Here is a 16,856-nt window from a genome sequence, read left to right as displayed (position 1 = left end):
TGCCTAACCCTAACCTTAAATTAAGACCAAAAAGCTATTTTTTTTCATGAATTTTTACAATATAGCCAATTTTGAATTAGCTGCTGCCTTATTAAGGGAGAATCATTCAGTTCTGCCTCCAGGACAAGACTCATGGCAATAAACATCAACCTGCTAGCAGCAAGGCCACGGGCAGCATCATGGAAAATATCAGATCGGTAGAATGGTGAATGATAACTCCCTTTGCACTTGTTTGTAATTAGCACAGCCAGGCACAGAACGTCACACGGGCACGATGACAAACGTTAATGAAAAATAAATGTAAAAAAATAAATATATATTGCCTAGAGAAGTTCTGAGATTTCTGTGTRTTGTTCGTTCGAAGTAAACAATGCCTTCTAAATCCAAGTTTGTGGGTACACCCCATCTACCTAGTGGAGCGGTATCTGCATTCGCTATGAATGCCAGACTTTGTGGTTCACTATGAGCAGATGAATACACAGAAAGTCGAAACTTCCCGATTCTACCAGTTAAATTAAAATGCACTCTTTCCAGCTTGTGGTTTGGGTCATTTTAACGTATGACAAAAATGCAATGTTGTTAATATAGTAATGACTATGTGCAGTGGCAGAGCCAGGGTGAATTTCCCTTTAAAGCTAAAGATCACAAATTACTGAAACATGGATTACAAACATTTAATGTTCCATGCATTCCAACACCTAGCTGGACAGCAAGATTAGCATGGATTCTCAAACACTTTTCTTATATAAGCTAATGAGTGCAGCTGGTTTGTGTTATGTTGTGTCACACGCCCCACTGTGCACTCCCTCCTGCTACCGTCAAGCATCGCTGGTGAGAGGGAATCTCATAGGCTAATGAGGTGAGAGTGGACGCTAGGAGCTACGCCTTAGGAATGAAAACACTGAGTTGCAAATCACAGACAGGAAGTATGGAATTAGTGGGCTGTGTATTTGTGTGTGTGTGTGTGTGTGTGCACTCACATACATACATGCATGCATGCTTGTTTGTATAATGTCTGTGTGTGTGTGTGTGTGTGTGTGTGTGTGTGTNGTGTGTGTGTGTGTGTGTGTGTGTGTGTGTGTGTGTGTGTGTGTGTGTGTGTGTGTGTGTGTTGGGTTTACACAGTGGCTGTGTGTATTGGTCCAGGCACTGACCCATGGCCATGGCCCCCAGGGGCCTCTCTCTGTGTGTAGGGCCCAGTCCTGAGGGAGAGGCAGACAGGCACACAGCTGTGTTGGCCCGGGCAAATGCCAGCTTTACGGCCCCTCTGAGGCTCTGTGCAGGAAGCAAAGCTTCCCAGTACACACTGGTCCCCCTCTCAGTCCCAGTACACTGCTCTTTTCATTTGGCACAACATCTTTAGCTCAGGCCAAGGTGGCACAGAGAGAGAGGGCTGGAGAGAAAGAGAGGAAGAGATAGACCAGCCACCAGCAATTCTCTCTGTGTGGCAAGGAAGACATGGCTGCAGTGTTTACAGTGAGGCTTGAGTCGCAGGTGGCACAATGCATTTGCAATTAAGGTAATGTCCCTACATGTGTGTTTTGGTCTGACAGACTGAGATTGAGAGTGAGAAAGAAAKATGGGGGAGAGAGAGAGGGATAATGTTCTCTGTATGTGTCTTGGCCTCCTGTACAGTAAATTAATGGCCCAGTGCTTAGTGGTTGGTATATATTTCACATGCTATTTTTACCCCTAGACATCAACCCTAAATGGGATTACGTAACCTAGAATTGATGCAGAGTAGGACTGCTTGAGATGCAGAATAGGTTGGCATTTAATATCTCTCTCCTCATCTCTCTCCTGCTCCCAGGAGCCCTGCTCCCAGACAGGCAGATTAATACCACTCAGAGCTAATTGTCTAGTGGATGCCATGTATCTGGGACTGGGAGCGTACAGTACTATGGAAACAGCCATTATGTCTGGGCCCAAAGTCGGATCTGGGGTAAGAGTTCGACTGGATCCCCTTGACAGGGTCCAGTCTGGGGTAAAATATGAATTGGGTCCTACCACTGTGCACTTTCTCAGAGTCCAGATCCTAGAGGGTACCTACAGTAGCTATTACAGTGAAATAATACCGTGCTATTGTTTGAGGAGAGTGCACAGTTTTGAACTTGAAGTTATTAATAAACCAATTAGACACATTTGGGCATTCTTGATACAAAATTTTAAACAGAAATACAATGGTTCATTGGATCAGTCAAAAACTTTGCTCCTGCACTGCTTTCATCTAGTGGTCCAAAATCTAAATTTCGCTTTGGGCTGGAATAATACATTATGTCCATTCTCTTGCACTTCAAAGACTTGCACTTTCTTTCAAATAGTATCAAGAATATGCGTATCCTTGCTTCAGGTCCTGAGCTAGAGGCAGCTAGATTTGGGTATATCATTTTAGGCGAAAATTGTCCGATCCTTAAATGTTCCATAAACCAAGAGGTTGTGAGATAAAAACCATGTTCAATAATTACTGTATAAATGAAGATGCACAAAGTAAACGTGTCAAATATGTACAGTAACAGTCAAAAGTTTGGACACACCTATTCATTCAAGGGTTTTTCTTTATTTGTACTATTTTCTACATTGTAGAATAATAGTGAAGACATCAAAACTATGAAATAACACATTTGGAATCACGTAGTAACCATTTTTTTTTTTAAACAAATCAAAATATATTTTCGATTCTTTGACGTAGCCACTCTTTTCCTTGATGACAGCTTTGCAAACTCTTGGCATTCTCTCAACCAGCTTCACCTGGATTGCTTTTTCAACAGTCTTGAAGGAGTTCCCACGTATGCTGAGCACTTGTTGGCTGCTTTTCCTAAACTCTGCGGTCCAACTCATCCCAAACCATCTCAATTGGGTTGAGGTCGGGGAATTGTGGAGGCCAGGTCATCTGATGCAGCACTCCATCACTCTTCTTCTTGGTCAAATAGCTCTTACGCAGCCTGTGCACTGGGCCTTTACTAGTCCTGTATTAGTGGAGCAATATAGTCGTCTGTAGCACGCCAGTGCACAGTGGGGAGTGTGACACAACATAACACAGACCAGCTACACTCATTAGCTTACATAAAAAAGTGTTTGATGAGAATCCATGCTATTTAGTAAGGAAATGCATGTGGTCTCTCTTTCGCACTTCTTCTTCTTCCACACCCTCTCTCTCTCTCCTATCCCTTAATCCCTCTCCCATTCTATTTCTATCTGTTTCCTTCCCACCAGTGCTGGAATCTTCTAGGTTTAGTGTACTGGTACTGACATCAACTTGAGACTTTGCAGATTTGCTATCTCAAGTGGAAAGCAGTCTTTGGGCAGAGAGAGCCACCCCTGGTAGGCATGACTGGGTCCAGGAGCAAGGCTAAGACGTTTATTAGGTTATGTAGTCTAGGGCACATACCAATTACTATTTTTGAAGAGTTGCATCTCGTCCGGAACGCATCTGTCTTTCACCGGAATGTTGGGTCATCCCACGCCCTCGTAGTGCTGTTGTGTCTGTTCCAAGTGGCTAGGACGATGTCCACCAGCCAGGGCTGCTAGTCACATACCTGGGACTAGTGTGGGGTCATTGTCAGGATAAATAAAAATCAAGCCGTACCCCAACCTTACGGCGGTAAGTAATTGGAAACAAATAATTTCATTCAATAYAATTCTACTCTCCTGCAAATCAATAAGGTGTTCATCTGTGCAGTTTTTTGACCTTTAGATATACTAATATTCTCAATTCCAGAGCATTTAAAAAACTCCCATAGGCCTATTTCTCATGAGATCATGGCACTCATTTCTTTAAAAAATGCAATGTTATGATTGGCCTAACATGAACCCATGTCATCCATTAAATAACTGTATATGTGGGCTCCAGACTAACTTTTTCCCCTGGTGGCACTGGTGCCATTAACATTTTCAGATGGTGACACCAGCCCATGATTCGGTTACACCAACACTTTGTCACAGCGTTACACAATAGAAAATGTTTGTAATAATGTTACACACTCTTAGAAAAAAAGGGTTCCAAAATGGTTCTTCGGCTGTCCCCACAAGATAAGCCTTTTTGGTTCCAGGTAGAACCCTTTTGTGTTCCATGTAGAACCCTCTGTGGAAAGGTTTCTAAATGGAATCCAAAAAGGTTCTAACTGGAACCAAAAAGGGATTTACCTGGAACCAAAAAGGGTTATTTTATGGGGACAGACAAAGAACCCTTTTAGGTTCTAGATAGTACCTTGTTTTGTAAGTGTAAAGTCATTCACAGTGCTATTGGTATGGTATGATTCAAGAAATAAGTTGTTTCATCTAACATTTCCAAGCAGGAATGCATGATAAAGATATTTTGATGTGCAACATCTAAACCAGTACATTTTGGGTTGACAATTAGGCCATTGTGTCACACCCTGATCTGTTTCACCTGTCTTTGTGCTTGTCTCCACCCCTCTCCAGGTGTCACCTATCTTTCTCATTATCCCCAGTGTATTTACACCTGTGTTCTGTTTGCCTGTTGCCAGTTTGTCTTGTCAGGTCTTACCAGTGTGTTTCCCCTCTCCCTGCTTTCTCATGTTCTGTTTCCCTGGTTCTGACCATTCTGCCTGCCTGCTGTTCTGTACCTGCCTGACTCTGACCCGTTGTGCTCAAATATCAATAGGCTAATTCACTTGGGGCTAATAACTGAGGAAAGGGAAACTCGAAACCAAAACAGGCTACTGTTTTTGTTGTTGTGTGATTGAATTTGTGCAATAAGTATGCATTTTTCTTTACCTCCCCTTCTCTCCATCTAGGCTACTCAGAGCACACAGGGACAAACAGGGGCAGGGCAAACACGTTCATACTGGATCAGGATGCTACTGTTTGACTAAATCATGGTTTTAGCTGGCCCACAAATATAACGTTTTGAGCAAAGTGACCAGCTAATTTCCAACTCTCAACTCTAGCTCACGTTTGTTGCCTATACTTTAGGCCTAGTGCTTATTTGACATGTTATATATGCCTACCTTGCTTTATTGACATTATTTGAAAGGATTTGAGGGATGGTTTAAGAGTTAAGACAGCTTCATGTTCCTCTGTGTCCACATCACTGAGGACTTATCATTGTCCTCTCACACCGGCACAGTCATAAAGGCATGGTAGTGCCTCTTCTGTCTCAGGAGGCTGAAACAATTTGGAATTGCCTCTCAGATCCTTAGGAAATTTTACAGCTGCGCCATCGACAGCATCCGGACTGGTTGTATCACCGTATGGTATGGCAACTGCACCGCCTTCGACCGGAAGGCCCTACAGAGGGTGGTGCAGATGGCCCAGCGGATCACTGGGAGTAAGCTCCCATGTACATCAGAGAAAGGCCCGAAACATTGCCAAAGACTTCAGACTGTTCTCCATGCTCCTGTCCAGCAGATGGTACTGGTGCATCAAGGCTCAGACCAAAACTCCTAAACAGCTTCTTTCCCCTGGCCATAAGACTGTTAAATGGCTAACAAATACTGCTCCCCCTCACACCTGCTACTAAAATGATTATTGATTCGATTTATTACTACCACTATGCTGCTGTTCATTGATTGCCATTAGTAGCTATCTCATTATCCTGCTGCCGGTCATTATTACTCCTGTTTACATGTACAGTGCCTTCAGAAAGTATTCACACCACTTGACTTTTTCCACATTTTGTTGTTACAGATGACCGCAGTCAAATTCCTCATGGTAACTAGGCTCGTCCAAGCTCTGATGCTGCTGATGGTCATTAGTAGCCTACCAAACCTGCTAAGTGCCTGGTACTCAGCACTCTATTGTACATATAATCACTCTGACGTCATTGCAAATGTATTCTGAAATCGAATCGAATACTTCATGAGAGCCCATGAGCTCATGAAGCGCAACAATCTATAGGCTATGCAATTGCGTGAGAACTGTTTTGATGACCTCTATTAAAAAGAGGAGGATAACATCAGCTTTCTATAGGCTACGCCTACTATATTTATTTCTCAACTTTCCTAATATTAAGCACATTGCTTCTCTTTACAACAGGAGTATATCCAACCTGGATGGCATGAAAATGAACCAAGGGAAAAACATCTTCCATTCGCTATTTAAGTGCATACAGTAGATTACGTGTTTTTTTCTCCCTGACACTGTTTTGAGACAGGTGCATGATAATGGTCCATTCTAAATCAAAATACATTTCACACATATACTAAATAATATATGTAAAGATGAGATGAAGTCAAGAATAATCTGATGGATGACAATATTAGCCTATCACTTGGGAATGATGCCCATCTTGTGTGCAGTAAGGCAAGAAACAGTGCATGCCTTTTTTTGTGACTTTTTCAAATCATAGTCACACACCTCATGTAGCCTAGCCCATAGGCCTATATGTTTGATAAGGTTAGCATCACAACTAAAGTTGCCAAATAGCTTCTTAAAAGTACGCATATTAATCTGCTTTACAATGGGTGTAGCGCCTAACTGGCATACATACGCAGCGTACAAGTTTTAAGTTAGGGGAAGATAATTTTCACCATAATAATACACATTTATATTAAAAGCATTACATGCATAATTGCATTTGCGGTGACTTTTGAGAATGGGGTTTTCCCATTTTGGAACATTCGCGCTTATAGCCTTGTGCGCATTGCTGAACTTATAATGTGAAGAAATAGCCTAATAGTTTATCAACATGTTAAGCTAAACGTTCTGATCTGTTACATCAACCCCATTGCTTACATTTTTTTTAATGCTAGTGGTTGTATTAATTTGGGATCTATCGCATCCCACAACGGCCCCAGACTACATTTGGAATATTTATTTATTGAATAGGTAAACTTTTGCACTATGGGGGATAGTAGAATGACATAGGCTAGTGCTTTTGCWGTTCGTTAGGCCTACTCATCTTGTTGGCTGATGAAAAGTTCTTCCAATATCTTCAATATGCACCTCGGAATTGGATAAGGACGTGCACAGTTGCGTCCCCGATGTGTCTGTCTTCACTTGTAGGCTGTGAGAAAGACCCGATTTACATGACAGGCATTGGCTACTAAGAATTTAGCTATCTGAGAGAGCCATGTGAGTGAGACGTGCTTCGGGAGAAGGGAATTATAATTATTATATTCAGCCCAAGGGCACAACGGCCACTGCCCGCCAAAGGAATGGATTTTTTTTAGGGTGTATTACGGCCACACAAATGGGATGCCGCCGAGAAATTTGAGGCATTATCAAATGCTTATCAAATTGTGAATGAGAGACTGATGAAGTGTGTGCAGCCTGCGCAAAGAAAACAAAGCCTAGCTCATGCCTTTCATGCAACTTTTTTCAAATCATCATTAGAGTTGCATCATGCAGCCTTAGAATGTATTAAAAGTCAAAACATATAGCCCAATGTTTGTATCCCAGCTAAAGTTGCATAAATAACTGTAAATTAAGCATATGGGTGGACCTGTTTCTTTGTTAACCACTCAACACAGAATAGCCACATGTGCACACTCCCTAAAATCGTTTGGAGAAGATATACTTTCTTTTTTATTCAGCTATGTTCAATTGTATTCTTCATACTATAAATTAATATAAAATAATGCCACGGAATTCTAAGCAAATCTTGTCTGCTAAATTAACTAATGTAGCCCATAGCCATGTGGCAAAGCCAGATCAGGGACTAACATAAGGACAACTCAGAGTGTGCTATTCTGTAATTTATTCTCACATCTAAACACTCTCCTCCCCTCACCTTTTCCCTTCGCTACTGGAGTTCAGTGCACAACACATCAGCTGTCTGTGACTAGGCAAAAAAAACTTTCCAAGCCAAACCTTCATATCATAACCGCTACATACAGCCTACATCATTATCATCATATTATAACATCATAGTCAAAATAGCTACCAGAATTTATGCGTTAGTAAACCCACTACAACGATGCAGTACAGTGTACAGTCAGCAAGGAACTTAGCAGTTAAAGATGACCTTGACTTGGAAGAGTTCCAGTGTTGGATAGCCATAGCCAGCTAGCTAACATAGCATCCCTATCTGTTTGAGCAGGCTAAACTACCTAGCTGCATTCGCTAGCTAAGTAAGTAAAAGTGAAAAAATACATATAGCTAGCTCTCTCTCGCGCATGCTTCTTCTTTTCAAGAAATTGATTTGTTCAAAACTGTTCAACGATTGTCTCTCACTCTTTGAGTCGACTACTCATGACATTTTATGCACTGCAGTGCTAGCTAGCTGTAGACTATTATTTCAGTACTAGATTAATTCTCTGATCCTTTGATTGGGTGTACAACATGTCAGTTCATGCCACAAGAGCTCTGATAGGTTGGAGTACATGCTCTGGAAGTTGTCATAATTACTATGTTAGTCTGAATTGAAGTCAATGTACCCAGAAGAGGACGGAAACTAACTGTCCTCTGGCTACACCATGGTGCTACCCTACAGAGTGCTGTTGAGGCTACTGTAGACCTTCATTGCAAAACAGTGTGTTTTAATCAATTATTTGGTGACGTGTTGGATTCTAGCTTGAAATGTGTTCATGTTACCATACTAGAACTTATTGATTACTTTACATGTATGTTGGGGTCAATGGAGGGTGGATAAGAACTAGGTGTATGGAAAGTTACTGAGTGAGACAATGGGGGGAGGCAGGAAGTTTACATTCTGTTGAACATGTTATTGTTAAATCGCATGGATCCTATGGAGGGAGGCAAAGGGCAACAGCCTGGTTTCAGTCACTGATAAAGTAGGACAGCCGTAGATTAGGGAGGAATTTGGCCCGAGGTCAGGTCAGTTGAAGTGAGAAGGAACAGTCCTGTTACACACATACTTACATGCCCATGAAGGTTGTAACAGGAGGTGGGCCATGACTACGCCAGTGAGAGGAACCAATTAAGTTCCTGACTAGCAACAGAGATGTGTTAGCTATCTAGATGTGCAAGGAGGTGACTCCTCCTAGGAGGAGGGTATAAATATATGTGCTTGTGTAAATATGTGTTTGTCTTTTGCAGCTGTTTGACCCAGTGGGTGAATAAACTTGGTTTGAGCTTTTACTAGTTGTCCGTGAGTTATTTACTCTGTTTGTCAGAACCAAACTCATGTGAATATATTTAGTATAGTTTGATCTAAAAAGGATAACTAATGTTTCACTATTTAAATGTTTCMGAAWTTCACTGAGGATTATGGTCCTCCTCTGAGGAGCCACCACTGATGTGCAATAATAGMGTTTAACATGATTTTTGAATGACTACCTCATTTCTGTAGCCCACACATACAATTACCTTTAAGCTCCCTCAGTTGAGCAGTGAATTTAAAACACAGATTCAACCACAAAGATCAGGGAGGTTTTCCAATGCCTCGCAAAGAAGGGGTACTTTCGTTAGATGGGTAAAATTAAAAGTAGACATTGAATATCCCCTTGAGCATGGTGAAGTTATTAATTACACTTTGGATGGTGTATCAATACACCCAGTCACTACAAAGATGCAGGCGTCCTTCCTAACTCAATTGCTGGAGAGGAAGGAAACCGCTCAAGGATTTCACCATAAGGCCAATGATGACTTTAAAACAGAGTTTAATACCTCTTATAGGAGACAACTGAGGATGGATCAACATTGTAGTTACTCCACAATACTAACCTAAGAGTAAAAAGAAGGAATACAAATATTCCAAAACATGCATGCTATTTGCACCAAGCCACTTAATACTGCAAAAAATGTGGCAAAGCAATTCATCTTTTTGTCCTGAATACAAAGTGTTATGTTTTGGTCAAATCCAATACAACACATTGCTGAGAASCACTCTACATATTTTCAAGCATAGTGGTGACTGCATCATGTTATGGGTATGCTTGTTATCGTTAAAATCCTAGAGGAAAACCTGGTACAGTCTGCTTTCACCAGACACTGAGAGATTAATTCACTTTTCAATAGGACAATAACCTAAAATACAAGTCCAAATCTACACTAGAGTTGCTTACAAAGAAGACAGTGAATGTTCCTGAGTGGCCACGTTACAGTTTTGACTTAGTCCTACTTGTAAATCTATGGCAAGACATGAAAATGATTGTCTAGCAATGATCAACAACCAATTTGACTGAGCTTGAAGAATTTTGCAAAGAATAAGAGACAAATGTTGCGCAATCCAGGTGTTTGAAAGCTCTTAGAGACTTACCAGAAAGACTCACAGTTGTAATTGCTGCCAAAGATGCTTCCCCAAAATCMATTTAAGCCAATTCAGGCTGTAACAAAACAAAATGTGGAATAAGTCAAGGGGTATGAATACCTTCTGAAGGCACTGTATATATTACTACTAGTTTATTAACATAAGTATCTCTATATCCCTGCTACCAGTCACTTTTCATCCCTGCTTACATGTACAGTACCAGTCAAACGTTTGGACACACCTACTCATTTAATGGTTTTTATTTTTACTATTTTCTACATTGTAGAGTAATAGTGAAGATATCAAAACTATGAAATAACACATATGGAATCATGTAGTAAACAAAAGTGTTAACAAATCAAAATATATTTKATATTCTTCAAAGTAGCAGCCCTTTACCTTGACAGCTTTGCACAGTCTTGGCATTCTCTCAACCAGCTTCACCTGGAATGATTTTCCAACAGTCCTGAAGGAGTTCCCACATATGCTGAGCACTTGGCTGCTTTTCCTTCACTGTGCGGTCCAACTCATCCCAAACCATCTCAATTGGGTTGAGGTCAGGTGATTGTGGAGGCCAGGTCATCTGATGCAGCCTTCCTTCACTCTCCTTTACATAGCCTGGAGGTGTTTTGGGTCATTGTCCTGTTGAAAAACAAATTATAATGGTGTCTAAGCGCAAACAGGATGGGATGGCATATCGCTGCAGAATGCTGTGGTAGCCATGCTGGTTACGTGGGCCTTGAATTCTAAATAAATCACAGACAGTATCACTAGCAAAGCACCCCCACACCATCACATCTCCTCCTCTGTGCTTCACGGTGTGAACTACACAAGGCCTGATATCATCCGTTCTGCGTCTCACAAGGACACGGCRGTTGCAACCAAAAATCTCACATTTGGACTCATCAGACCATAGAACAGATTTCCACCAGTCAAATGTCCATCTCTCGTGTTTCTTGACCCAAGCAAGTCTTTTCTTCTTATTGGTGTCCTTTAGTAGTTTCTTTGCAGCAATTCGACCATGAAGGCCTAATTCACGCAGTCTCCTCTGAACAGTTGATGTTGAGATGTGTCTGTTACTTGAACTCTGTGAAGCATTTATTTAGGCTGCATTTTCTGAGACTGGTAACTAATGAACTTATCCTCTGCAGCAGAGGTAACTGTGGCGGTCCTCATGAGAGCCAGTTTCATCATAGCGCTTGATAGTTTTTGCGACTGCACTTGAAGAAACTGTCAAAGTTCTTGAAATGTTCCGGATTGACTGACCTCCATGTCTTAAAGTAATGATGGACTGTCGTTTCTCTTTGTTTATTTGAGCTGTTGTTGCCATAATATGGACTTGGTCTTTTACCAAATAGGGCTATCTTCTGTATACCACCCCTACCTTGTCACAACACAACTGATTGGCTCAAACGCATTTAGACAGAAAGAAATTCCACAAATGCACTTTTAACAAGGCACACCTGTTAATTGGAATGCATTTCAGGTGACTACCTCATGAAGATGGTTGATAGAATGCCAAGAGTGTGCAAAGCTGTCATCAAGGCAAAGGTTGGCTACTATGAAGAATCTCAAATATATTTTGAGAAGAACACCAGAAAATGGCCAAAAACATTACAACCAGCTCACCTGCTTTTACAGTTAAAAAAAAATATATATATTTAGAAAATATTATTTTAAAAGGAATATAAAAATGTATAACCTTTATCTGTTCCTGTCCCCCCCAGGGTCTTTCAATCCAGACTTCCGCCCTCCTGAGACACTGTTCAAGGTGATCTTCTGGCTGGGCTACTTCAACTCCTGTCTCAACCCCATAATCTACCCCTGCTACAGCCGAGAGTTCAAACTGGCCTTCATACGCATCCTCAGGTTGGTCTATTACTTTACTACCTATCATATTACTGTACTCCTTAATTCCTCTGCATCTTCAGATTGATCTTTCATATTAGAATTTACTCCGAGAGTGGCCAAGTATTATTCGTAGTAGCCTTTTGTGTGTCTAAAGTTCTGTACATTGTGGTTGTTGTCCTGAGCCATGTAGAAGCCAAATTCAAATCTCCACTTTTACCCTAAATGTACAATAAAGCGTTTTAATTTGGACTTAATCCTTCCCCCACCTCCCCATCCTCAGATGCCAGTGCCACCATAGGAGACGCCCAGGCTGGCATGCCTACAACTACCGTACCTCCCACTTCAATTCCGCCAGCCACTCACGAAAGAGCTCGGCTGAGTCTGGCCACTCACAGAAGAACCCTGCCTGCCTCAACGGGAGCCAGCKCACCCTGTCCTCCTCAGCCAGCCCCAGCCCGAGCTACCTGCTGGCTTGCCCAGATGGGGAGGCCCTCTACACCTGCTGGGCCTCCGCCACCTCCAGGTCGCCCTCCTTGCTGCCTGGGAGTCCTGCTAGCTGCAAGCTGGGAACACTGAGGGGGGGTGTGGGGAGTGGAGGGAGCCATGGGGGGATGTCTCACAGGGAGTCTGGTCAGGGGGTGTTCTTGTTCCCCTGTGAGGGGCAGAACGGGGAGTGTGGAGGGGACATACCTGAGGATAAGGTGTCTGTTAGTCTTACAGACTCATGAGTTGTTGTTGAATGATTCTTGATGGGGATTTGAATCATGTTTAGTCCCTGACTGATGATGGGGAGTGATGTATGGTTCCATTCACTGTCAGTGGTTCAAGTCAAGTGATCCTCGAACGGTCAATGGTTTCGTATTGTTGGTATGGGAAATGGTTGAAGATGCCCTCTGCTGTATGTTAGCCGGCTTTACTGAGCATCAGGATCAATCCAGCATCTGTTAAATCGAACTATCACTATCACTGTCAGAGGCAAACAATTACAGATGAGGCTGTACTGTATTTCTCAGACAAGATCAAGGGCAATAGTGAAGTAATGTGATAAACCACAAACTGTACACTGGGTTTGACAGAAACAAATTCATGACACCTTGGGACTACGTGTGCAACTGCACCCTAAGCTGTCATCCTTCCTCTTTCAGTTTATCCTGATCTGTGAATGCCTCTTCTCTGCTGGGTCTGTGGTCAGTCAGAGAATGGGTTTGTGTTACATGTAAAGATCTGATGATCACTTTTCTGTTACTGTCACTTGATATCTGTATGTAATGTTTGTGTAAATAAAGTATAACCTGGTTATTTAGTGTACTCATAAATCTAGTGGTTAAAAAGATCAAGGGGAAAAAAGAGTGTAGCGGGAACATAGAGGTGTGCTTTGATTTAAGAGGAGATTATAAAACCACTGCTACTGTTACACGCACTAACCCATCTATGAAAAATGTGATACACTCCATAAATAAATGTATTTTCAAACATTACTCAAACAGTCATTCATATGTCAAAGATACTGTATATAGCGTACTTAGATTAAGGGCTTGATTCTAGCCGTAGCGTGGAAGAACTGTGTTGTAGCACGCTTGACATTTAAGGTCATTTCCAATTGAGCCGACATTTGCAGCGGTTACTGTGAATGCAGTCTTGCGAGCGCGGTAATGTTGCCTTTAATTGTAAATCGGGCTACAGCGCAGATCCATCGCGGTACCTATTGAATAGAGCCCTTAACACTTCAACTGTCGTGTGCCAATGGCCACTGATTTTCGACTTTGCAAATAAATAAAACAAATGTCTATATTGTACAATATGTGTGTCTCAGTGTGCCTATACAGTTTTTTCTTCTATGGATAACATGGGTCCATGGTAGGCCTATCACAATTGGACTTTAAGGAGAAAGCAAGTGCATCCATGGGAAATATGGGAGTTTTTTAAACCTCTACTGGATCGGTGGGTTCCCCGCGGGATGGTTGAGCTAACGTAGGCTAATATGATTAGCATGAGGTTGTACGTAATAACAACATTTCCCAAGACATAGACATATCTCATATTGCAGAAAGCTTACATTCTTGTTAATCTAACTGCACTGTCCAATTTACACTAGCTATTACAGTGAAAGAATATCATGCTATTGTTTGAGGAGAGTGCACAGTTATGAATTTGAAAATGTATTAATAAACCAATTAGGCACACTTGGGCAGTCTTGATACAATATTTTGAACAGAAATTCAATGGTTCATCGGATCAGTCTATAACTTTGCAATACACTGCTGCTAACTAGTGGCCAAAATCTAAGTTGCGCCTCGGCTGGCATAATACATTATGGCCTTTCTCTTGCATTTCAAAGATGGTACAATTATTATTTTTTAAACACATGTTTTTTTTCATTGTATTATATTTTACCAGATCTAATGTGTTATATTATTCTACAGTAATTTAACATTTCCACAAACTACAAAGTTTTTCCTTTCAAATGGTATCAAGAATATGCATATCCTTGCTTCAGGTCCTGAGCTACAGGCAGTTAGATTTGGGTATGTCATTTTAGGCGAAAATTTWAAAATAGGGATCGGATCCTTAAGATGAAATGCTCCGGAGTTGAGAATATTGGTAGTTTATATATACACATAGACCAAAAAGCTGAACAGATAAACACATTTTGGATTTGCAGGAGGGGGGAATTGCATTGAATCAAATGATTCATTTCCAATGATTTACCGCCGTAAGGGAGGGGTGCCGCTAATAATAAACATTTTGTTTATTTATTATTCCTTTGGCCATATTGTGTAGGCCCTTTTGCAATGTTTGATGAATTGCCATGGTAACTGTCATTATTCCATCAGCTTCCCAGCTAGCGCATTGAGTTCCTTGAAGGTTGTGGGAACATACATTTCTGGTTTCCCAGAACGAAGCCATAAGTTCTCTGACCGGTAAAACTGAAAAAAATGTAACGTTCTGAGAATTGAAGTGTTCTGGGAACTTACATTTTTTGGTTGCAGGGAGGTTCTAAGAACGTTTTACTATGGGTTCCTGAAAGTTTCCTGGGAGGTTTCATTATAGTTTCTCGATTGAACTTCTTGTCAATAGGGGGGGCCATTTCGACTTTGTAAAAAAATCGTTCCCAAATTAAACTGCCTCGTACTCAATTCTTGCTCGTACAATATGCATATTATTATTACTATTGGATAGAAAACACTCTCTAGTTTCTAAAACCGTTTGAATTATATCTGTGAGTAAAACAGAACTCGAGTTGGAGCAATCTTCCTGTCAGGAAGTGAGAAATCTGAAATTGGGAACTCTGTTCCTGGGTCAGTTAAATAATTTGCAATTATTCTATTGGTCGACAAGCACTGCATACGATTTCCCCTAGATGTCAGCAAGCGTTGAGAATTGGAATGGCGTTGCTAGGCAGATCTGAGGCCGTATAAATGGGCTTGGCACGAGGGCTTTTCAACGTTCGTCATGGCGCAAAGGAGGACCTCAGGATGGCATTCTGAAAAGCTCACGTTATCGGCGTTAGATATATCCGGCTCTGATTTTATTCGATATAGGTGTTAGAAACATCATAACGTAGTTATTTTAAACCGAGTTATATCAGTTTATATGAGTATATTGCGATTTTCTGAATTTACTTTGTCCTGCGTTTTGAAGAGTTGGGCATGTCTGGGCCACATAGCTAATGTTTGCTGCTAATTACACGGTTGAAGACGACATTCTACAGCCGAGCAACGATWATTATGGACAAAGGACAACTTGCCCAAGATTCTGATGGAAGCTCAACAAATAGTAAGAAGTCTTTATGCTGTTAATTCGTATTTATGTTGAAAAATGTAAAACAATAATTCCGCCATTAATTTCGGCACGGTCTCGCTGTAACGCACGCTGTATGTTGTAGTAACGTTAATTTTACAAATCTAACACAGCGGTTGCATTAAGAACTAATGTATCTTTCATTTGCTGTCCAACCTGTATTTTTTAGTCAAGTTTATGATTAGTTATTGATTAGATTAGGTGCCTCTCCAAGATGGCGCCGGACAGATTGGTTTGAAGTTTGGCTACTATTCACATTGTATAACCACGATTTGTGCCGCTACATATGCACATTCGAACAAACCCTATATGCATTGTGTAATATGATGTACAGACTGTCATCTGATGAAGTTTATGAAGGTTAGTCAAAAAATTATATATCTTTTGCTGGTTGTTTCGATCGCTAACCTCTTCTGCTGGTAAATGGCTTGTGTTTCTGGCTATTGTGGTAAGCTAATTAAATGCTTATTGTGTTTTCGCTGTAAAACACTTAAAAAATCGGAAATATTGGCGGATTCACAAGATGTTTTGTCTTTCATATGCTGTACACCATATATTTTTCAGAAATGTTTTATGATGAGTATTTAGGTATTTGACGTCGGGTCTGTAATTATTCTGGGTGCTTCGGCGCTATTTCAGATTGCAGCTGCAATGTAGAACTGTGATTTATACCGAATATGCACATTTTTCTACACAAAAACTATGTATACAATAAATCTGTTATCAGACTGTCATCTGATGAAGTTGTTTCTGGTTAGTGACTATTTATACTCTATCTTGGTCGAATTTGTGATAGCTACCTATGCAGGAAAAAAATGGTGGGAAAAAAAAGTTGTGTCTTTTGCTATGGTGGTTAGCTAATAGAAATACATATTGTGTCTTCCCTGTAAAACATTTTAAAAATCAGAAATGATGGCTGGATTCACAAGATGTGTATCTTTCATTTGGTGTCTTGGACTTGTGATTTCATGAACATTTTATTATATGATATCCCTGTGGCTTTAGGCTAGGCTATGCTAGTCAGCTTTTTTGATGGGGGGGATCCCGGATCCGGGTTTGTGACTCGTTAGAGGTTATTAAGACACTTTTA

At 41.0% G+C, this 16,856-nt stretch overlaps 1 protein-coding gene across 1 annotated transcript in view; it reads left to right on the top strand.

Annotated features, from left to right (window-relative positions):
- The window catches only part of LOC111965371 (alpha-1A adrenergic receptor), a 44,235-nt gene extending 30,792 nt beyond the window's left edge, over positions 1-13,443 (top strand). Inside the window, exons 2-3 of the mRNA XM_023989527.2 lie at positions 11,842-11,983; positions 12,246-13,443. Coding sequence (XP_023845295.1) covers positions 11,842-11,983; positions 12,246-12,693 — 590 coding nt within the window. The 3' untranslated portion in view covers positions 12,694-13,443. The remainder of the gene's footprint in view (positions 1-11,841; positions 11,984-12,245) is intronic.
- Positions 13,444-16,856: the final 3,413 nt, after the last annotated feature.

This window comes from Salvelinus sp. IW2-2015, linkage group LG6.1 (genome assembly GCF_002910315.2).
Source record: "Salvelinus sp. IW2-2015 linkage group LG6.1, ASM291031v2, whole genome shotgun sequence".
Taxonomy (NCBI): domain Eukaryota; kingdom Metazoa; phylum Chordata; class Actinopteri; order Salmoniformes; family Salmonidae; genus Salvelinus; species Salvelinus sp. IW2-2015.
This window is presented reverse-complemented; position numbering and strand designations above follow the sequence as displayed.